Here is a 23,901-nt window from a genome sequence, read left to right on the forward strand (position 1 = left end):
AAGACGCAAATGATGTGTCACTGCTCTTTACAAATGCAGGAAACATCCTTAACAAATGTCAAAAAGCAGTGACTATAGTGACGGGGCCTGTCAACTCAGTACAATTGTTAGAGCGAGGGGGCCCGTCAGCATGGTGTAATCGTGACTATAGTTACGGGGCCCGTCTGCGCAGTACTATCATTAAAGGACCCCTGATACCAAATTCGGAAACTCGAGATGATTGTGTTGTTTGATAGTCCTTCATGTGGGGCTGCCTTTCCCTGGTGAGCATTACCTAGAAGATACTTTTATTTAGCTTCAAAGTAAGGGAACGTGCTACACCGAGTATTCAGGTACAATCGACATTTTCTGTGGTTTCACATAGACCAGGCATCCCCTTGTGACGTTGCAAAGGTCAAGAACATTTGCGGGGCGCGCACAATACCCTGACTGGCACCTGGCTCCATTTTTGATGAAGGCGAATATGCTGTAGGCCCGTGTGCTCAGATTTAGGAGCACGCTTAAAGAACTCCAGGTGGTCAAAATTTCCAGAGCCCTCCACTACGGCGTCCCTCATAATCATATGGTTGTTTTGGGACGTTAAATTTGACATATCTATCAATGAATCAATCAATCACTCAGCAAGGACTATTGTTCGTCACCCTTCTCACTCTGTTTGCCGGGCTGCTCTCAAATCGATTAGGGCTGCTTATGCCAGGAATGCTTTTCTGTTTTTGGAGGGGAAAATGCTCAAAGCCCCCACATTGTTTCATTCTTGACCACCCGTTTGTCCCCTATTTGAAAACAGAGAGTTTCAGCATCACCGAAGCTTGAGCGCATGTAGCGTCAGGCTCTGCCCCGCTGTAGGGCGCTAGTTTCTCATAGTATTTAGGTGGGTGTTTCGAACTGACACAATATTGTCCTGAATTAATGCTGCTAGAATTAATTATATGATGCGTTAGAGCATTTACGTTATAATTTCAGCATTAACACATGCAAAGCTACAAAGTACTCAAAAACACCGCAAACAAAACTTTCGCTGTCAGGGGTCCTTTAAAGTGAGGGGGACCGTCACCGTAGTGAAATCGTAACAGTTATGGAGACCGCTGCCGTAAAGTTGTAGTCGTTTTAGATGCCACTGTCTAGCTGTTCTGGTGGCGTAGTGGCTTGATGCGCATTTGGTGAAGCGGTCGTGTTGTGACGCAAGTCGTCACTTCGAATTCCCATTTTCGAATGTTTTACTATTGTTTCCCCCTCTCTTTTTTTTTTTTTTTTCAAGATGATGCTGCTAGAAAATCATGTCACTGTCTAAGGCAGTTGTTAGACAGCCCTACTATGTGGATTTCGTAACGCAGTGTCGTTAGTGTCTGACTTCGGTGTGAATTGCACTCCTTTTCATTTTCTTCTCTTAGTATTGTTTCAAGTGTTGTTACTTCTTTTTAAATGATAACACTGTTCATTCATCGGGGATATAACAAGCAGCTTTCTTTTACGGCCAACGTGCAGGGGGTGCAACAGCCAAAATAGAATTTGGAGCAATTTTTGTAGCAGCAGAATATTACTTTAGGAGCACAAAAATCCAAATTTGGGGCAGTATGAAAAGGAAGTCTTACATTTAGGCCAAGAAACTAAACAAATCATTCAACATGCTTTAAATCATGCAGTGTGAGTAAGACCACTGCTATTTCAATAAAGTTAGTATCATGAACCATCACACTGAGCAAATAATGATAACATCCATATTAGCATTTGCCACGTCTGACTCTGCGAGTTCAAATGTGGATTTACCAAGCTGGCGAGCTTAAAATTAAGGGATTCGTAGGGGCGGCGGAAAACAAAACTGGCACATAGTTTTTTAAGGGCGTCAAAAATGTCACACATTGCTCCGAATAATTGCCAGTAACCTTTTGAGACGCCATTGATCCTACTGGAAGTCACAATCAAGCACCGTATACACACGAGAGTATAGTTGAACAAAATGTGCTGAGTCCTTGATTAGTGCTAACAGCCCCTTCAAAAATCAAAAGGTGCTTTTTTGCAGGGCACTGGCGTACTGAGGCAAAGATGGATTAAGCAGCCTTCTGCACGAGTCAAAAAAAGTCATGAAACACTGTGTCTCTCTCTCTTTCTTTTTGTTTTGCAATGGGATTAGGTTAAGGGACAACTTCCTCTCTCACTTGCAAGGCGCGTTCGACCAGATAAAGTAACAATGGCACTGGGTATTTATTGCAGGGACGATGCAACTTTATTACAGAAAAATGTTTTGGTATACGTCATTGCTATGGCAACCAACGTGGTCGCCGGGGAAGCCGATTTTCGCAACACGTCGAGTCTGTTCGCGCGCGTGATATGCGTGATACGCTTCCAGCCTTAGCTCCTAGCGTGGTATAGCCACGCTTGCCGACTAGGAAGTTCATACTTCCCACGAAGCGTTGATGGCTATGCAACGCTTTTTTGTTTTCAACTTGCGTCGTCCCGCCGATGGGCATTCCCAGCGATGGGCGGACCGATGGCGGGCGGTTTTGTTAGTTCATCTGGTCAATCGTGCGTTGCAAGTGCCCTGATCGAATGAGGTATCTTGCACCATGGTTTAGGGTTAGAGTATGCACGCTTGGATTGATTGATGACACAAACTGCAAGCAGATAGCCAACTTGACCGCCGTTTCTCGCTAAAATTAGCCCACCTGAGAAAACTTCGAGACTGGTCAGGCACATTGGCACAGTGTGGTGCAATTTTAGCAATTTCGTGGTTTTGGTGCAGCTCTGCGCAAGAATGGGAAATTGTATCAAATTGGCGCAGTTGTTGCACCCCTGCTTGTGGAATGAAGACCTTTCCCGCTGATTTTCGATTGATGCTACACTGTGCGACCAGATTCTGTTGTATGTGTGCAGATTAACCCTATTATTGCATTGAACAATTACCCTTGGCGGGATTTCCGTTTCTTTGCATTGATACTGTAGCTCCAACTAATAACTTGTTACACATAATGTGATGTTTCCAAATCAATTATTTCCAAATATTTTTCGTGTTGCTGCATAAAGGCGACACATGGGTTGATGCCAAACATTGTGCAGGTCAACATATCATGTGTTCCCAGCCTGAGGGCTGTGTAGTTGCAAAGTATGTTTCAGTAAGTTCTAAAACCACGATATGTAAGACTACAATACATGTAGCTCTGACTTCAGGCCTACTTCATCTGAAAGCGCACACACAGACTTATTCATATTATCGAATCGACTCCTTCAAACAAGGAGATATGCACCTCGCTTTCATCCTATGCATGCGTGCTATTGCTATGCTAACGCGGATAGACATTCGAGCTCTCTACGATGCAGTAGATAGTTGCACGGTGCGGTGTGCTCTCTGTAGCTGTCTCCCCATCCTGAGACGACGGTTGCCCTGCGGAAGCGAAACATGCTCAGTATCGTTCTCGGCAATTAAAATGCGAGTGGGCTGAAGTTGTGGGCGTAACCGGTCATCTGGATGCTTTAATTTGCAAGTGCTGGCTGGTGCGGCTGCGGGCTTGGGTAAACCACAAGGTGTGGCCGCTTCGATGAAATGAATACGCAAAAATGAGCGTGCATCTAGCAGCGTCTATGTATCCCACGATGAGTGAAGGTAGTCGTATAGGGAGCTTGAGCGCAGTCACCTCGCACAGAAGTAAAAAAAAAAAAAGCCAGGCCTGCGCAAAAGGCGCAGCACAGTCACAGCGAAAGGTAGAAGAGCGGCCTTTCAGAGCCTCTTCTAAACACTCATTGGGTAACTGCTGCAAGCACACTTGCTTGATACCCACTATGGCATTAATAATAAAAATTTTTGGGTTGTAGGCCTGCATTCTCTATGCTATTTTTCGTCATTCTTCTGAGAAGCATGGTATCCGCTAAACACTGGCAAAGAATTTTGTGCCAATTGATCATGCACTGGCTGACGACGAAGCATTATGCCTGAAGTGGGTTTAAGTCACAGTTAATAGTAGAACAACAACAAGTTTTTGTAATGGGTTGGGGCATATGACGACCCACTCGTTACGCTATTCGCATTGTGCGACGACTGGTTGTTCTTTCACTCTTTTAAAAATCTTTATAAATCATATTAACACGATTGCTTTCCTGCCACCAAGCCTGCCTAAGGCAAGTTTGCCAACATGTCCCTAGCACCGGCGTAGCTCAGTGATAGAATACTAAGCTGGCATCCAGCAGACCAAGGGTTAAGCACCACTGTGACATTGGTACTAAGTTTTTTTTCTAATTTCGTGCGATGTGCTTATTAACACCGGTGGCGGCAAACAACTACGGGGCTGCGCGAGACCAGAGTTGTAATCTCATGACAGCTTTTGCTTTAAAACAAACGACTTCTCCAATCACATCTGTAAGAGCCCAAACAGCAGCACTATGTTGAGGCCCATCACTATAGGCAGCGTTATTAAAACGGGCCACCTCATACTTACATCACTAGGGTACTGTATTATTTGCCTCAATGCAGTAGTGTCTGTGCACGTGCTTTCAATGATTGTCGTGAATAATCGCTATGTTTGCAGTACTGCAATAGACTTTATGGAGTGGGGAGCTCAGACCAGGACTCTGTGGCAGCTGCCACTCAGCAAGCTGGGTCAATCAACGAGAACTTGAACGTTAGGGTCGAACATCGTACGTTTGCCGAGTACCTTCATATTATAACCTGCCCAACAGCCGGCGTTCCCATGCCAAAATGGAAGCGGTGCCTATGAATAGGGGAACGACGACTGTCTGCTGGTCACAAAGGAGGCTGTGTCACAGGAGACAGGGGCTACACAGTGACCGAGCTAAGCTACAGGGATGAAAGGTGCACTTGGACCTTTGCGGTGACAACCAAGGACAGCGGCAATGACGCACAATTGTATTGAAAGCCTGTCAGCCCATCATCGAAAGTACATATTCGGAGGTGCTTCCCCTCGACCCGTGAACACCTAAGGCCGACCATTCCAGAAACTATGGTGAAAGGGAGCTGAGCGGCAGCGGCGAATTGACGAGTGGGCGAGAGGCAGTTGTTCTTCGAGGAGGTTGGAGGACGAATTCAGTCCTGTTACTTTCAACGGCAGCCGAATGAGAATAGAGGAGAGAGTTCTTCCCTGCCTTCACATTGGACTGTAGGAGTGTTTGAATGAACAGACAGGGAATAAAACCGGGGGTATAGGAACAGTGAGGGGGAGAAAGAGAAAGAAATAAATGTCTGTATTCAGATGATCTTGGAGCGCTCGTTTTCTCAAGGTGCCAGCAGATTAAAGTTCTCATCTTCAGCTTCCTTGGCATCAGGTGCAAATGTTGCGCAATGAGCGAGGCAAGTCAAAGAACAAAACAGAACCCAACTCTTGACTCAGCTGATCGTCCAGGTTCTCGCTGACCAGTGGCCTCTCCCAACGCTCCACAGTAGGATGCTGCCTTTAAAATAGGCAACATTATTCAAAACTATATTGAAAGCAGAAAAGAAAGAGGAAAGTTCAGTTGGTCAGCATGACTAGAACTGAAATTGTACACCAACAATGCATCATGTTGCACACCTACAACGTGCCCACTGCACCTCGAAAAATCAATGCGGTAGGGCTGTCTATGAACCGGCACAAACAGAAATGTAATTTTTTTGCAAAAAAAAGCAAAATTATGACTCCTTCCGAGCAATAACGTCGACCTTGACGCATTACACCGAAAATAAAAAATAAAAAAATGAAATTCGAACTGACGACCTGTGGTATGACTACACCCCAATTGCGCATCAACCCACTGCGCCCCCAAAACAGCTAGGTGATGGCGTCTAAAACAACTACAAATTTACGGCAGCACACCCCCCCTCCCCCCACATTTTCACCATTGCACTACGGTAACGGGGTCTCTCACCGTAGTCATTGCTTTACGATGACAGGGCCTGTCGCTATAGCTGCATCTCTATTATGACAGGCCCCCTCACTTCAACGATAGTACTGTGTTGACGGGCCCCGTCACTATAGTCACTGCCGTGTGAAAAATAATTGTTGCTTTTATGATGTAGTTTCGATAGTCATGACCTCATTCTATGCGAAAATAAAGGAGGCTGAAACACTTCAGTGCGGCAAGAATTTAAATATTGCCTTGTGCACTTATTCCAGGGTGCATAGCGACCACGAAAGAAAAAATTCAAGGGTTTTTAAGAACTTTCAAGGCCCCAACTAAGAATTTTCAAGGACTTGAGAAATAACATTTTTCTAAGACCATAGAAAAACAATTTTTTACAGCATGGAAGCACATATTTTACTGTAAGGAAGAAAATGCAAGCACAATTTTCATATATGCTGGTTTCATTGCACTGTTTTCTGCTGATTTCAACATCCATTTTGCTGATTCACCTCACAATCGTACTGCACACACATACACACAAAAGGGGACTAGGTTTCATTGTACTGTTTTCGGCTGATTCACCTCACAATTTAGACGCATTGCACACACGCACAAAAGGGGACTAGGTTTCATACCACTGTTTCCTGCTGATGTCAACATCGCTTTTGCTGATTCGCCTCAGTATCTAAGACGTATTGCACACATACACACAAAAGGGGCCTATTTTCAAACAGTGGACTCGAGATATTAAGTACCCGAAGCTTCCCTTCAGGTTTTAAGTTCCAGAAGCTTCCCCTTCAGGCTCTCATCCATGTCTGCAAGTTCCAGGGATTCTCGTTTGCAGTTTTTCTTAAACCGTTGGACTTCACAATCAAAGTGATGTCGCTTGTGGCTTCCGCCCGCAGAGCGTACTTGTCGGCACAGGCTGTTAAGTCAGCAATTGTTGCTTCCAGCCTCCTCTTCTTTGTCTTGATGCTCTCTATCTCTTCTTAAATGTGGCTTCTCTTTGATGCCTTTGTTTGCTCCATCACTTGTTTTTTCGTATCCTCCAAGTAGGCCCGATAACGGTTGTGTGCGGCTGCGACAGACTTCCGCAACTCCTTCGTTATGGCAACGTTCAGGATGCCACCAGCCTTGCTTACAGCGTCACAAACGATTCGCTGTGACACATACGAGATGTCCTTAAGGTTTTCGACAGAGACCTGACGGTTGACGCTGAAGCCTCTTTCAACAGTTGCCTGCCCGTGGCTCAAGACGAGAAAAAGCCGAATAACCTTCCACAAGTGCATGTAGGATGAGTCACCCTTCAACAACTCAAGGTAGAACTCGTCCAGGCCAAGAGTGTGTTTGTCAAACTGCCGCAGGTTGTGTTTCTTTTCTTGCAGAAGTTCTGTGTATTCCCCAAGGACAGAATCGCGCTCATGCTCACCCAATCGACCAACTGCAATAAGTGCGTCTAGGACCTTTCTGAAGCCTGCAAGGCAGTCATCTGGCTTTGAGGCCATTTGACGGGGATCAAGAGATGACAGGTTCCTAACCAGATGGTATGTCAGTGGGCTTTTCTCCAGAATCTTCTTGGTTGTACTTACAAGGAACTGTTTGCATTCCATCCTAAAGGCAAATACATCTTTGGCACTCACCTTCGCGGCTTTGAGTACTTGTTCAGCAGCGTGCCCAATATCAACTTTCTCTGATGATACATGGTTATTTGGGTCTGCGACGTCCATCTTCAGCATGCCGACAACTCCTGTGGAAGCAGACAGCACCGAGCACTTCACGAATCTCGCAAGAAGCTTCCTCACGAGGCACTCGAGATCTCTTTTCAAAAAGAACACCAGTGGTTTGTCCAGCTGATATTCTGTGAGGAACGGTTTTAGAATCATCGCAATGCCCAGAGCAAACTTCAGTTTGGCCAACAGCAGTGGGTCCTGGCAAAAGTCGCTGAGCTAGATGAACGATGCACACTTTGGCAAGTTCACCTCTTTCTTTTTTGCACATGCGACGTACTTTTGCACGTCACCCCAGAGGGTTATGGCAGGTTCAATGACGGGAACATTTTCAACCCAGCGATGAGAAGCGAAGCTGAGAGGAAATGTTACTTGGCCTGTCACAGTAGAGAAGTCTTCCCTTCGCGCTGGCGCATCATGAAAAATGACACTGAGGCTTGAAAGGAGATTTTCTAGGCCCCACTTGCTGGCAACAACGCCCGCCCTGTACGCGTTATGTATGGTATGAAGTCCGCAAGTGCCCAGGTCCAAACACTGAACTTGATGGTTCTGCTGCAGGTATTCCTGCATTCCTCTAAAACACTTCAGGTTTACATTGGGGCCATCCATTGACAGCTGAACAGCTCTCGCCAGCGGCAAATCTTCCAGGGCACCCAGATGCTTCTCTTGAAGGTCTTCGGCAGTTGAATGTCCCATAAACACCGACGTATAAAACCTCGTGGTCACCCGCTCGGGCATTGTGCTCCAGTAGCGCACATGAATGTCCATTTGTTTCCTCTGCAGGTAGTCGTTCAAAGACTCGTCGAACAGAACGGTGTAACCGTCCGACTGCTCCAATTCGCGTTGCAGGCACGAGAAAAAAAACGGTTCCAGACCATGGCACACCACGTATGCAGATTTCCTCTCACTGCAGGAAAATGCCTTAGCGATTTCACTGTCCGGGAACATTTTCTTGAAAAGGTCCCCCTATGTGTGGACGTTTTGTAGGAGTAGTGCGCCGTGACCATTTTCAGAGTCCATAGTATCTCCGCGTCGACCACACTCTCATGAGCTTTGCACAGGCTGCTCACATCCGACGACAATGAACTTGAAGGAGTTGGCTCGACGCGTTGCTTCTCAACAGCTGTGAAGTGGCTCCGCACAGTACTATGAGCTGTGGTTGCTGTCATGTTCTCCACATGCTTTGCGCTTTTCATGTGACTTTTGAGAGCAGACTCCCCCATTGACGACACGTCGAATGTTTTTGCACATACCTTGCACTTAGCTCGATGCGAGTTCAATGTGTCCAGAGAAATCCACTCTTTATAAGCAGCACCGGTTAACCACGCGTGCTGGAAGTTGCATTTTCCCGGCATATTGCAGCTGCAGAAGACGACTTGGACTATCCACAGACCATGTTTCCCACTACACCGGTAGGGTAGGCTTAGCTTTGGTCGTCTCTACCGCTACAACCACGCCAGACTGTCGTTATGGTGGCTAGAAGGGGAGGTGGGAGCATCGCGCGCTGCGGAGGTTGGCAGAGAGGGTGTCAGTTGTTCATGCCGACGAGCGGTAGCGCGCGTGTCGTTTTTTAGATGCCCCTCTGGGCCGAAGCGGAGCACGTGCGTTTCCGCGGCTTGCATTCGTACTGTTCGCACGATGCTCGAAGTTTTGAAGCCTCTTCACACTGCATATCGTGATGGCTAAACCAGTGAAGCGCCAGACTCACTGCTTCGCGCCCGGATGCTCTACCAGATACGTTTCAGCCTGAAAGGCAGGTGTAAAAAGGTCTCTTTTACCGTACCGTACGATGAGGACCGGCTGAAAGCATGGCAGCGGTACGTTCCACGTGGTGACAAACTGCTCGACCGAACTGCAGTCCTGTGCGAGTTACACTTCGAGCAACGGTTTATTGTGAGAGATTACACCCACATCGTGAATGGTGAAGTTGTGAAGATTCCTCGCGGCCGCCCATGCCTTACCGACGATGCAATACCGTCGATCTTCCCAAACACGCCGAGTTATCTCTCTAAACAGCTTCCTCAGAAGCGCAGCTTCCGGACATCGAGAGGAGAAGTGCTCGGCAAAAAAAGAAAAGTGAACAATGAAAACGAACTTCCTTCGATGGAGCACGATTCTTCCTTAGATGTGACAACGAACGGTGAACGTGTTCCCGGCGCGTCGTGTACAGTGGAAAAACTGGAGCATATGAAAGGTGAGAAGCTTCCAAGCAAATACTGGTCGATGTGCCTACTTGCAGATGCCCCGAATGCTGTTGCGTTTACTGTTTGTGCTCAAGATGGTGATAGTGTGTGCTTCAAGAAACTGGTGTTGTGCTCTGCTGAGGATACTTGCTATCATTGTGTAGTGTTTGTGCAAGGGAAAGTTGTAAAAAAAGTGGACGTTAAAATAGAGGTGTTGTTTGATGTGAATGGTGTGGAAAGCCTCCTCCACTCCATCAACGAGATGGTTGTGTGCTCCGGTTTTGAGCAAGGTGCTATTTCACTGGTGCGGCTTAACAGTTCCAATCAATCAAAATACAGAACGCATGGAAACAAGTTGTACAGCAAAAGTTGCTCAGGCATGTCTCAAGATCAAAGGCCTTGTATACTGACACGTGCGGTTCTTTTGGTTTACGAAGAAAGCCGCTATCACTTTCTGTTAAGCGCAACGCAGGCCGCGTTTATCTTGTATGCCACTCTGGAACGCGTTATGACGCGTGTATAAAAGACTGACACGTGCGGTTCTTTTGGTTTACAAAGGAAGCCGCTATCACTTTCTGTTAAGCGCAACGCAGGCCGCGTTTATCTTGTATGCCACTCTGGAACGCATTACGACGCGTGTATAAAAGCCGGTGCAGTGCGCCACTGGGGAGTCTTTTTTTCCGTCGGCTGACGACTGTTCACGCCGCTGTTGCTGTGAGTTGTGTTTGGCCCTGTTTTGCTGGGCACAAGTTCGCCCAATAAACAGTTCGCCTGACACCGCCCTGACTCCTGCGTGCTTCCTCTCAAGTGCTGCGTGTATCACAACCTCGTGACATCTGGTGGAGGTGCTTCTCGGTCCATGTACCGTACGCCCCCGTCCAGCCGTGAGCCAAGCCCAAGCCGCCAAGAGGACGACGCCGACCCGGTCGTTCGAGTGAGCCGAAGACAACAAGGACTACCGCCCGAATACCTGCCGCTCCCCGACAAGGACAAGAAAACAAAGGCTGCTATGAAGCCGGCATCCACGATGACGGAAGCAAGGTCTTCGGCAACCGTGGTCGTCAACCAGCCCAAAGAGCCGCCTACCTTCCGCGGATCGACCTACGAAGACCCGGAAAGCTGGCTTGACATTTACAACCGCGTCGCAGCCCTCAATAAGTGGGACCCGGACGACAAGCTGCGTCATGTATATTTTTACCTGGAAGACGCCGCAAGGACTTGGTTCGAGAACCACGAGTCAACGCTTCGAACCTGGGATGACTTCCGCGTTGCTTTCCTGCGCACCTTTGCAAGCGTCGTGCGGAAGGAAAGAGCCGCATCACTGCTTGAAACTCGGGTGCAGCTCCCCAACGAAAACGTAACGATCTTCACGGAGGAGATGACTTTTCCGCCACCCCGACGCCGACATGTCTGAGGACAAGAAGGCTCGCCTGCTTATGCGAGGAGTGAAGCAGGAGCTCTTCGCCGGACTGATCAGAAACCCGCCAAAGACGGTACAAGAGTTCCTCTCCGAGGCTACCACCATCGAGAAGACTCTTGAAATGCGGACCAGCCAATACGATCGGCGCATGTCGCCAGACGTCGCAGAAGTCCGAGGACTCTGCCCCGACGACCTGCGCGAGACCATACGCGCTATTGTTCGTGAAGAACTGCGCCGCATGTTGCCATCGTCTCAGCCCCAAGTCGCCTCTCTCGAAGATGTAGTCCGCGAGGAACTACAGCACTCACTGAGCGTTCCTGAACGGCCACAGCCCCAACCGGAGGCGATGACCTACGCCGCTACTGCACGACGACCTGTCGCCGCTCCTCGCCAACACCAGGACCCAAGGTCTCCGCAGTTTCGTCGCCAGCCACCGCCGCCACCCCCGACGCCTTCCCGCTCGCCAGTAATCCAGCGCTCGCCGAGGAAAACTGACGTTTGGCGCACCCCGAAACACCGCCCACTATGCTACCACTGCGGCGAAGCCGGGCACACCTACCGCTACTGCCAGTACCGTGAGATGGGACTGCGTGGCTTCGACGTGAACGCGCCGCGTCCGCGCCCAGGTGAGCGACCTCGCCACATCGCCGACTACATCGCCGGATCGCAGTGGCAACAACGACGACCATCCCATTCACCTTCGCCTGGCCGCTACGTCTCCCCGGATCGCCGCCAGTACACCGGCCCTAACCGGGGCCGATCCCCAAGCCCCTACCCGGGAAACTAAAGGCAGCAACCGATGGAGGTGCGGTTGCTGCACGACGCAATGCCGAAGATCCTCCTCCGCCGCCGCTGCCGATGACGACGACCACGACGCACGAACTTTCCCGACGTAGTCGCAGTACGCCGCCTGAGCAGAGTCTTTACGACAAAGCCTCGCCGCCGACACGACATAGCAGCACCGGACCAAGCCGACGCAGCCGTGATCCGACGTCCCGACCTAACCGGAACGCCAGACGACGAACCACCGACCTCGACGTGATCATCGACGGCCACAGCGTCACCGCCCTAGTCGATACCGGCGCCGACTACTCTATCATCAGAGGTCTCTTCGCCGCTAAGCTCAAGAAGGTAAAGACTGCATGGGAAGGACCGGATATCCGAACAGCAGGGGGCCACCTTATAACACCGACTGGAACCTGCACGGCAAGAGTCACGATTCACAGCCAGACGTATTCTGTGAATTTTGTGGTCCTGCAGCAATGCTCGCGAGACATCATTTTAGGCATGGATTTCCTGGACCAGCAAGGCGCAGTCATCGACCTAAGATCCAGGCCAATCACGCTGTCCACGGATAATGCAACGGCGTCAGACTGCAACGTCGCTCACAATGCCTTGAATGTGACAGAAGAGCAGGTAACCATCCCGCCACTGTCGAGCGTCATCATTTCCGTCGGCACCAAAGCGTCTACCAACTTACAAGGTGTCATCGAAGGCGACCAGCACCTGCTCCTAAACCGTCAGATGTGCGTCGCAAGAGGCATAGCCAAGCTTCATAACGGCGAAGCCAAGGTAATGGTGACGAACTTCAGCAACGAATATAGGCACTTGAATAGGGGCACGACGGTAGCACATCTAAGCGAATTTGTGGAAGCGAGCAATGCCTTCGCCCTCACCGATTCTCAGGGAGCCGCAACGTCGACAGCAGTGTCCGCGCCCGCCTTCGACGTCAATCAAAGCCTTTCCAGGCAGCAACAAAAGGAGCTCAAAGCCTTACTCCACCAATACAAGGACTGCTTCTCGTCGACATCGAGGCTTCGTCAGACCCCTCTCGCGAAACATCGCATCATAACCGACGAATATGCCCGTCCGCTCCGTCAGAGCCCCTACCGAGTTTCTGCACGGGAACGCGAGGCCATCAAGCAACAAGTCGACGAAATGCTGCGTGACGACATCATTCAGCCATCTACGAGTCCGTGGGCATCACCCGTGGTGTTGGTGAAGAAGAAGGACGGAACCCTACGTTTTTGCGTCGATTATCGTCGCCTGAACAAGATCACGAAGAAAGACGTGTATCCCCTCCCACGGATAGACGATGCTCTGGACAGACTCTACAACGCCAAGTATTTTTCGTCGATGGATCTCAAAACCGGCTACTGGCAAATCGAAGTAGACGAGAGAGACCGAGAGAAGACTGCCTTCATAACACCAGACAGCCTATTCGAGTTTAAGGTCATGCCCTTTGGTCTTTGCTCGGCGCCTGCGACGTTCCAACGGGTTATGAACACAGTACTCGCAGGCTTGAAGTGGCAGACTTGCCTCGTCTACTTGGACGACGTAGTCGTATTTTCTTCCAACTTCGACGAGCACCTCCGGTGCCTTGAAGCTGTTCTTCGGGTAATCAAAGCCTCGGGACTTATCCTGAAGCCAGAAAAGTGCCGCTTCGCCTACGAGGAACTATTGTTCCTTGGCCACGTTATCAGCAAGTCGGGAGTGCTCCCTGATCCACAGAAAACAGCTGCGATCGTCGACTTTCCTGCACCCACCGACAAGAAAGCAGTACGCCGATTTCTTGGCCTCTGCGCTTATTACAGGCGCTTCGTGAAGAACTTTTCGCGGATCGCCGAGCCACTGACGTACCTCACGAAGGCCGACGTCGACTTCAAATGGGAAACGCCGCAAGTCGAGGCATTTCAAGAATTAAAGCGACGCCTGCAAACGCCGCCAATACTGGCGCACTTCGACGAAGAAGCTGACACCGAAATTCACACGGACGCAAGCAGCACAGGGCTCGGCGCCGTGATCGTGCAGAGGACCGACGGACTTGAAAGGGTCATCAGTTACGCTAGCCGGTCACTTTCGAAGGCAGAAGCCAATTATTCCACGACAGAAAAGGAATGCCTTGCCATCATCTGGGCTACATCAAAGTTCCGCCCCTACCTGTACGGCAGGCCTTTCAAAGTCGTGAGTGACCACCACGCCTTGTGTTGGCTAGCTAACTTGAAGGATCCATCAGGGCGCCTCGCACGGTGGAGTCTCAGACTACAAGAATTTGACATCACCGTCGTCTACAAGAGCGGACGAAAGCACTCCGATGCCGACTGCTTGTCTCGCGCCCCTGTCGATCCGCCGCCCCAGGATGACCAGGACGACGACTCTTTCCTGGGACCCATAAGTACCGACGACTTCGCGGAACGCCAACGAGCTGACCCAGAGCTCAAGATCCTCATGGACTACCTGCAAGGCAAGACCGCCGACGTGCCGAAAGTATTCCGCCAAGGACTGGATTCGTTTTTCCTGCGAAACAACGTCCTCCTGAAGAAGAACTTCTCGCCGCTCCATGCCAACCACCTCCTCGTGGTGCCTTCAGCGTTACGTCCAGAGGTTTTGGAAGCATTACACGATGACCCGACAGCCGGACATCTCGGTGTTTCCCGCACACTGTCACGAATACAAGAGAAGTACTATTGGCCTCGCCTCACTGCCGACGTCGCCCACTACGTAAAAACATGCAGAGACTGTCAGCGACGCAAGACGCCGACAACTAGGCCAGCCGGACTTCTGCAACCCGTCGAACCACCTCAACGGCCATTCCAACAAATCGGCATGGACTTACTGGGGCCGTTCCCGACGTCAACTTCTGGCAACAAATGGATTGTCGTAGCGACTGACTACCTCACCCGCTATGCCGAAACAAGGGCCTTGCCCAAGGGCACTGCCGCCGAGGTCGCCAAGTTCTTCATTGAGAACATCGTCCTCCGCCACGGAGCCCCCGAGGTCCTCATCACCGACAGAGGTACGGCCTTTACGGCTGACCTAACGCAAGCGATCTTGAGGTACAGTCAGACAAGCCACCGCCGAACCACCGCGTACCACCCACAGACGAATGGCCTCACCGAGCGTCTAAATAAGACCATCGCCGACATGCTGGCCATGTACGTGGACGTCGAGCACAAGACGTGAGACGCCATACTCCCGTATGTAACCTTCGCGTACAACACGGCCGTGCAGGAAACGACGCAGTTTGCTCCATACAAGCTCGTCTACGGACGGAGCCCAACAACGACGCTTGACGCCATGCTACCGGTCAGCACCGACGAAGAAGACCTCGACGTTGCCAGCTACCTGGATCGCGCTGAAGAAGCTCGACAGCTAGCCCGCCTGCGTATCAAGAGCCAACAGACGGTCGACAGGCGCCACTACAACCTTCGACGACACCACACCGAATACCAACCCGGCGACCTTGTCTGGGTCTGGACGCCGATATGACGACGGGGATTGTCTGAGAAGCTCCTGCGACGCTACTTTCGACCCTACAAGGTAGTCCGACGTCGTGGTGAACTGGACTATGAGGTCGTGCCCGATGGCTTAACGTCATCCCAACGACACCATGCACGACCCGAAGTCGTACACGTGGTGCGACTTAAACCTTATTACGCGCGCTGATTAGCTGTGACGCATTGTTAATGTAATTTATTGCATGTACTCTCTCTTATGTTCTGTCTTTAGCATCGGGATGATGTTTTTTCAGAGGGGGGTAGTGACACGTGCGGTTCTTTTGGTTTACGAAGAAAGCCGCTATCACTTTCTGTTAAGCGCAACGCAGGCCGCGTTTATCTTGTATGCCACTCTGGAACGCGTTATGACGCGTGTATAAAAGACTGACACGTGCGGTTCTTTTGGTTTACGAAGGAAGCCGCTATCACTTTCTGTTAAGCGCAACGCAGGCCGCGTTTATCTTGTATGCCACTCTGGAACGCGTTAAGACGCGTGTATAAAAGCCGGCGCAGTGCGCCACTGGGGAGTCTTTTTTTTCCGTCGGCCGACGACTGTTCACGCCGCTGTTGCTGTGAGTTGTGTTTGGCCCTGTTTTGCTGGGCACAAGTTCGCCCAATAAACAGTTCGCCTGACACCGCCCTGACTCCTGCGTGCTTCCTCTCAAGTGCTGCGTGTATCACAACCTCGTGACAATACACTGCAGGTATCTAAGGAAACTGCTTTTGAACCAAGCATCCTATAAGAAGAGAAAAGCTAGAGTGGCTACTGGTTACCGTGCTTCGAAGAAACTAATTATGCGGGGAAGACAGCTGAGGCGAGAAAAGGCAAAAGTCAGTGAACTAAAGCAAATGCTTGCGAAAATGAAGCAAAGTAATTCTGCCCTCTCTGAATCAAACCTTCAGGAGAGTCTGTCTAAGCTGCCTGAGAAACAGCGGCAGCAGGTACAAACATGCTTTGAAGCAGCGAAAAGGAAAGGAACACAGGGGATGAAGTACAGCGATGAATGGTTTCTGGACTGCATTATAATGCGCATGAAATGCCCAAAGCTGTATGAGCATATTCGAAAGCACAAAATAATGGTCTTGCCCAGCAAGAGTTGTTTGAACAAGTATGTGAGAAATTATAATAGCAACTTTGGGTTCAATGATAATGTTTTTGCTGCCATCGAAGAAAAAAACCAAAAGTATAGATGAGTTTCACAGGCACGGAGGTCTCTTAATTGACGAGCTGAAGCTCTCGGAGAGCCTCAAAGTGACAAGCAGTGGACTCATCGAAGGTTTCATTGACTTGGGCAAATACACTTCTCTAGATCAAAGCACACAAACGTGTGATCACGGTCTAGTAGTATTGTACCAGCCATTTTCAGGCAACTTTCAGCAAATCTTAGGGGTTTTCGGCTCCCATGGAAATGTCAAGGCAGATGTGCTTGCAAAAATCATTGTCGATGCAACACTAACTGCCGAGAAGTCTGGGCTTTTTGTGGATTTTGTGACCACAGATGGTGCATCCTGGAACAGGAGTATGTGGCGACAATTTGGCATCAAGGGTTCTTGAAAGTCAGTTGTTTGCAAAGTGAAGCACCCTGCAGATCACAGCAGAAGTCTGCACTTCTTATCAGACTTTCCACATCTTGTGAAGTGCGCCCGCAACAGCATTGTGTCGACAGGTCTCCAGGTGCCCGAAGGTAGGGTCAGGATAGATGTTGTGAAAGAGGCATGGAAGTGTTACAATAGGGACATTGTGCGGCTTAAAGCAATGCCTCATGTCACAAGAGTCGTCATCGATCCGAACGGATTTGAAAAAATGAAAGTGAACTATGCCTTCACTCATGGACATAGGGTGTCTCAATGAAGTACATAAAATCCTTGAATCGTCTGGCATCCCAACACATCACTGCGCAATGGTTTCGGTAAAAAGCGACTCCCGAGTTATGCATTACGTTGCTGGATATGTCGCCCGAAGGATGCTGAGCCAAACCAAGTGCCCTGAATGTGCAAAAGCCCTTATCCGACCACGCGATTCTGATATGCCCGCAGATGCCTGCCTAATCAGAGAAGTAGACCGGGGTGGGCTGCTCTACCCATCTGATGAACTGCAGGCTTTTATCGAAAACACGGAAGACTCATTCGCGCGCTGCTTTAGCTTCAGCAAGCTTAAAGCAAATAGCATAATGGACATCATTTCTGCGTTGACAAGAAACCGGCTAACTCATCTTGGCTGCGAAAAACATTCCAGAGATGTTACTAACAGGCTCGTCAAGTTTTATACAATGACAAGGCTGCACTTCATTGTAAAAGCGGAAAACAAGGCACGGGAGGGCAAGCGACGGCAGCGAATGCACTATTTGAAGCTTCGCGGCGTAATGTAAATATGTGTGGAGTTGCGCTTTCATGTGATTGTAATTTAGAGCTGCTTGCTGTATGAGATTGGCGATGTACAAAAATAAAGATGCAGGCTGTTAATTCCCTGAACGTTGCGCATGTATACAATTTTTATTAAAATCTCCTTGATTGAATATACGTCACTCGGTGTGTAGAAAATTCACCAGACACGAAACTCATCGAAAAAGCGAACAGCTGCAAAAACTACAATATAATAAAATCGTTAAAAGTTACGCATTGAAATGTAAAGGGAGGTACCGAACATTGCGATTGTGAGCATATGATCGTTTTACACCGACGTTTCAAATGGTATTCGAACTTATACGCACGGTCTTATCGTGGAGTACGCCGCCTTGCCTTTTGGGTGCTACCGCATATGTTTGCATGCCATTAGAGGTAGTTTGTTGCCTTAATCTCGGTATACATTCCGTGCTTAAATTTTCGTTTAAAACACCCCATTGCTAGTGCACACAGCTGCATTCCAGTTATTACATGGAGGTCGCAAGCTCTGCAAAGTGCGCATACCTTCTCGTGCAGCGCCTGGCCTGTTTGGCCGTCAAGGACGCTCGCCCCCACCGACCGATCTAAAAAGCTACAGCAGCGCCGCCGCTGCCGCCATGATCTGTTCCTACACTCCGCAGCTGGTGATGCTCCCACCTCCCCCTTTTAGCCACCATACTGTCGCACTGCGCAGTAGCTACAGGAGTGGATTGGATTGAATGCCTTGCTGGCTCGAGTACATAGTTGCCAGGCGTTCAAGTGGAATCCGCTAAAACTGGCTGAACCGAAGCCTATTGACGAGATTCAAAGAAATCTGAGGACCTGAAAAAATTCAAGGGTTTTTAAGGCCTTGAAAATGCTATTATCAAATTCCAGGGTTTTCAAGGGTTTCAAGGACCGCTACGAACCCTGTTATTCTTAAATTTTAATGTGCTCACGTTGCTGTGGGCATCGTGGCTTAACGTTTGAAGAAGGGTTTTTTTGTAAAGTACGAGCAAGGTTGCAAAAAGCAACAGTAACAAATACATGGTAGTTATTCCTTAAAATCACTGAATACGCAAGAAAAGCTAAAGAAAGTGGGAGGCAGATACAGTATTATTGTTGTTCTTGCAAATTCCAGTCAGGTAAAATATGTGCTGCAATACAGAGAAAAAATGAATCGGTGATAGACAAGAAGATGACTGAATTTGCTTCGTCAAACACACCACCCAATTCACTGATTGCCATACAGGCATGAGGTTTAGTCTAGCTGCGGCTGTTTATTTACTTGTAGGAGCCGCTGTGTTAAGCAGAGATTAATGGGACGTAAGAGATCACTGTCTGGAGGCTCGCCTTTCAATCTATGTTTTCATTGTCAAATGTGTCAGTGCGTACTGAAATTCAATGATTGCACAGTTTGTACAGGCACAGAAGCGAAGAAACGTGTCTAATGCTTGTAGCTTGGCATATTGGCAACATGTGTTGGTAGGGCATGCATGAGCCAATCATCAATTAACTTGCGTAAAGAAGAAATCAAGTGCCAGAATTTTTTAGGTGACTGCCATGCATGCCGTATTAACAGGTCCACCTTTTTTTTTTTTGCTGGGAAAGGCACAGATAAGTGGGCTTTTCCATCTAGTATATATTATACTGCCATTGTGTGGCTTTTTCAGTTTTCATTCGGTGTTTGTGGTGTCTTGACTCTTCTCTTGCGTTTGCACACCCTTTAACACAAACACATGCTCGCCATGGGGTACTCTAATGAGGTTCACAAAACTCTCACAACCTAGTTGAGAGCAGCAACACGTTATCACAATCTCATACCTGATGTGCAGTCTGGCCAGCGGCTTCACTCGGTTAGCCACACAGTCCATGACCTGCATGCTTCACACAAATGCACATTGTTGTCACGCTCATTCTGGCTGACTTCCATTTAGTGCAGCCATTTTCACTACATAGATCGCAATTGCCTGTATTGTCTAATTTGCAAAATTAAATACTAGTTCATGAACAAACCTCACAGAAAAACAAAGTTAACACATGGAGCAATGAAATTTGGCTAAATTGGCTAAGAATCTTGGTTAAGATAGATTCTACAGTATCTACATCTAAAGTACCCTTTGCAGTGCCCCAGTTATCACTCACCGACAATCGCTTTTCATGGTATACCTGTTTTGTGCAGCATAAAGCCTACCAGTTAGAACAAGCAAGAATGGTAGCAATAGGAACATCCAGTTCAAAGTTATTCAGCTAAGAAAAGCCAAAATACATTTAAATGAATGGCTACTCTCAACTCCATTATCATGCAGTCACTTGACCCCGTTTCCCTCATCCTATGACATCTGAAGCTCCCCAATAAAATAAAATAAAATAAAATCAAAGCTCTTACATACAGGAGGCTTGTATGCCGTATTGCCTATTATTTCCAATGTATTGAAAATGCCGTTACAATGGTAAGAAATAATGTGGTACTTGAAGAGTGAACAGCACATGCGAAACGAGGCAGCTCATGGACGCGTTCATAATGTTTTGTAGTTTTATTAATCTTTTTTGTTGTGATGGCATCTATATAATAATGCTCTTACGCTTCTTCCCTTCACTTTCTTCAAAGAATGGCACCTGTCGCATTCCTGGCGTGTTTCCTACAATGCCAAGCCCTCTAATGCCGTGGCCTTCGACACCCTCTTTGACTGGCTTTATAGTTTTCAAGCTGAAAAAGTCGGATAGCTTTAGCTTCTTCCACTTTCAGTGAAAAACTGTGCTAAAGAATAAAAGCACCCAATATAAATCCCTATTTCGATACAGAACAACAATTACATCTAACGTTACATTTATTCAATCACAGGCCTACGCCTTCCGTTGTCATTTCCGCTCGAAATAGTTCTGGCGAGTACCACTGCGAGGTGATGCGGTCAGCTCCAATGTCTCGAAGCATTAGAGGGCCCCTTTAACCACCAACACCGAGCTGTACTTAGCACATGAAAACAATGTCACCATTTAGGAGTCACACTCGTCTGGCCTAATTTTTCACTCCTTCTGTTGCAAAAGATGTATTATAATCATGAATTGCTTTGTTTGCAATTTTTTAGCCCACATGGCAGTAGCAATCTATGAAAAACACTTCATGCCTTTCGCATAGAGAAGCATATGAAGTTCGAGCTTATTGATACATATTCATAGTAAAAAACAGCACGAAAACAAAGAAGATACAGAAAAAACAGGGCAGAGCACTGTGTTTTAAGCATGGCAACAGTCATTTAATATTACCACTCTGCATTAGTAACACTGGTGGTGTAGACCACGCCCTGGTGTTGCTCCCTGGATCATCGATCTTTTGGTTGCCGTAATAAGCGTGCGAGCTTTGAAGCCGGCTTATGAACTACCGTGACCACAGCTTTTGAGAGGACATGGCGAGCTGTTTTCTAGTTCCCTGAACATACAGGATGACGACTTGTTGGGCTGGTCTCATTGGTCCCATTGTAGCCGGTGGTGTGGCAAGTAATGAAGGGGGGTTGCGTGTGCCGTTTGCAGGTGCGTGGGAGCAACACCAGGGCATGGTCTACAAAGTTGCATGTGTGGGATGCCCAGCGAGCTACATAGGAGAGAGTAAGTGCTACTAGGAAAAAATATGCCAGCACAAGAAAGAGGTCAGGAAGATGGAGGTGCAAGACAGTGCCCTTGTAGAGCATTGTGAGAAGCATAACCATAATATTGGCTGCGACGGCACTTATGTCATAGCAACGGAAACTCTGAAATGGAAGCTCTTGCTCAAGTCCTGGCATGTTCAGCACACACCGGTGAACGTGAACTGGTCCCTGGCAACAATGCCTCTGATCTACGAGCATGACCTCTGAAACGTGAGGGAAAGGAACAAGGCGCGTCGATGCTTCCTTGACCGTTACAGCCGCTCCTGAAGAAGAGGCCAAGCCTGTCTCGAAACGTCAGGCTTTCTTCAAGATTGTGGCTGGAAGTAATTTAACTTCCTTAATTATTCTTCCAACCAGCCAAATAGACTTCCGTCAAAATGTTTACATTAAAGAGCGACTATAAATCATGAGAGCCTTTGTTACAACGATGAAACATCTACAATTCCCATTGTGTTACCATGTACTGCATCATATAAATACTCAACTTTCACTACATTCTGACCCATCACCATGGCATGTATTAGGGGAAATTCATCTCAAAAGCTGTCCTGTCACTTCAGATCTACTTTCATCATCTAAGGCCTTTAACGAAATAAAAGTATGTGGACATTTTTTTAGGGATGAAGCTTCCTTAGGGTGTGTGTCGGGCCCCTCAAAGTAGTATGTTGTAGTAGTAGTGCCCACTTCTAGTTAGCTTTAAGAATTGCTCACTAGATGGCATTGTGTGTATATGTCCTTAAAAATAATCTGACTAGATGGCGTTCGTGGTTTTTGTATAGTTTGCATGAGATCAGAGGTTCAAACAAGATTAGAAATTAAGCAACGTGAAAGGTAGGCTTCCTTTAGGAGCTCATAGGAATACACCAAATCAAGGAGTACAAGGGCATATAAGATGGACATTATTCGAGGGCAGGGAAGCTAGCAGCAAGATAAAATTTGAGGAGCGATTGAGAGAAATGCAGGAGAAGCATTGGGCTAAGAAGATTTTCAGCTATTTGTAGATAAAGAATGTCGATACAAAATGGAGTAAGTGAACCAGAAAATTGATGGGTAAATACTTGAAAAACAGCAGGAAAATTGATTGATTTGTGGGGTTTAACGTCCCAAAACCACCATATGATTATGAGAGACGCCGTAGTGGAGGACTCCGGAAATTTTGACCACCTGGGGTTCCTTAACGCGCACCCAAATCTGAGCACACGGGCCTGCGACATTTCCGCCTCCATCGGAAATGCAGCCGCCGCAGCCGGGATTTGAACCCGTGACTTGCGGGTCAGCAGCCGAGTACCTTAGCCACTAGACCACCGCGGCGGGGCAAACAGCAGGGGGCCAAACCAAAAAGAACTCTCGTTTAAGAAGAAGGTGAAGAAAACGGAGACCGACATGTGGAGAATAGACATGATTATGAAGTCGGCACTAGAGATCCATCAAACTTTCAAGCAGAAAATTGCAACAAAAGAGTCTATGATATATCTAGGGGTAGTTCTGTGCTGTTTGAGGCCAGGATGAGAGTATTGCGAACCAAGACTTATCGGGCCAAATACGAAGAAGTAGACACAGTATGCAATACATGGGGAGAGGCAAAGAAAACGGCCAAACACTTGATAATGTTCTGTAAAGGGCTTCATCCTCTAGTTCAGGATGATGGCGCAGAGTTTTTCAAAGCACTGGGGTTTAGCAACAGGGAGGGCAAAATAGACATTAAGTGGGTAAAAATAACTAGAATAAGGTTATCTGATTGGTGGCTACAATCAAGGCACGAAATAAAATAAATCATTCACTGCAATGTGCCAGTGCTTAACATCACCATTTAAAAGAAAAAAAAAAGATAAATCTAGTTTTTGTTCACTAAGTATTACGGCTAGGTGGCGTTAGCCACCTCCCAATCTAAAGGGTACAGCCATATCAATACATTCATCCATTCATTCATAGTTGGCGATTTCATATAGTTGATGGACGGATGGACAGACAGACAAACAGATGGACAGAATCATTAGATGGTGCTAGTGGTTTTCATATAGCTGACGATTTCGTATAGTTGATGGACAGATCAACAGACAGATGAACAAATGGCCCCAATCACTAGATGGCACTAGTGGTTTTCGTATATAGTTGACGATTTCATATAGTTGCCGGATGGATGGACTTACAGACAGACGTTGCTCCAGTGCCCTCTCATTATCAACTCTGAGGATATTCTGTGAATGTTGTTTTGTTCTTTTTCGCAGCGAGAGAAATGCGGCCACCTATGGCCTGGTGAGCTATATTAATCTCAATAATTTAATAGGTGCACTTTTATTATTTGTCTAAAATTAAGGGCTGAACTCTCACAACAGTGGCCGCAGTGGTACCACTTGTAAAAAGGAGCAAACATCTAGAGTGTTGCATTCACATTCACCAGTGAGAAATCACGATCTATTCATTGTGTAGAAAGTCAATAGTTCGCCCAGCACGGCTGTT

At 47.9% G+C, this 23,901-nt stretch overlaps 2 protein-coding genes and 1 pseudogene across 15 annotated transcripts in view; 1 reads left to right on the forward strand and 2 right to left on the reverse strand.

Annotated features, from left to right (window-relative positions):
• Positions 1–23,901, forward strand: part of shf (WNT inhibitory factor 1) — a 331,946-nt gene that overhangs the window by 303,207 nt on the left and 4,838 nt on the right. For 2 of the 11 annotated variants that reach the window (XM_075882695.1, XM_075882696.1), the window contains exon 10: positions 4,669–5,202. The exons of the other annotated variants lie outside the window; for them this stretch is intronic. Coding sequence is in view for 1 of the 2 variants with exons in the window: in XM_075882696.1 (XP_075738811.1) it covers positions 4,669–4,706 (38 nt within the window). In the remaining variant the exon portion in view is untranslated. Of the gene's footprint in view, positions 1–4,668; positions 5,203–23,901 lie in introns of those variants that run through there. 11 annotated transcript variants of the gene reach the window in all.
• Coq7 (ubiquinone biosynthesis protein COQ7, mitochondrial) overlaps positions 1–23,901 on the reverse strand; it is a 98,000-nt gene that overhangs the window by 50,072 nt on the left and 24,027 nt on the right. For 2 of the 4 annotated variants that reach the window (XM_075882710.1, XM_075882711.1), the window contains one exon: positions 19,619–19,671. In XM_075882710.1, the coding sequence (XP_075738825.1) occupies positions 19,619–19,668 (50 nt within the window). In that variant the 5' untranslated portion in view covers positions 19,669–19,671. Of the gene's footprint in view, positions 1–19,618; positions 19,679–23,901 lie in introns of all 4 variants that reach the window. The other 2 variants (XM_037414917.2, XM_037414916.2) reach the window with 1 other exon arrangement.
• Positions 5,778–8,979, reverse strand: LOC142784056 (uncharacterized; annotated as a pseudogene).

This window comes from Rhipicephalus microplus, unplaced genomic scaffold (genome assembly GCF_043290135.1).
Source record: "Rhipicephalus microplus isolate Deutch F79 unplaced genomic scaffold, USDA_Rmic scaffold_13, whole genome shotgun sequence".
NCBI classification, from domain to species: domain Eukaryota; kingdom Metazoa; phylum Arthropoda; class Arachnida; order Ixodida; family Ixodidae; genus Rhipicephalus; species Rhipicephalus microplus.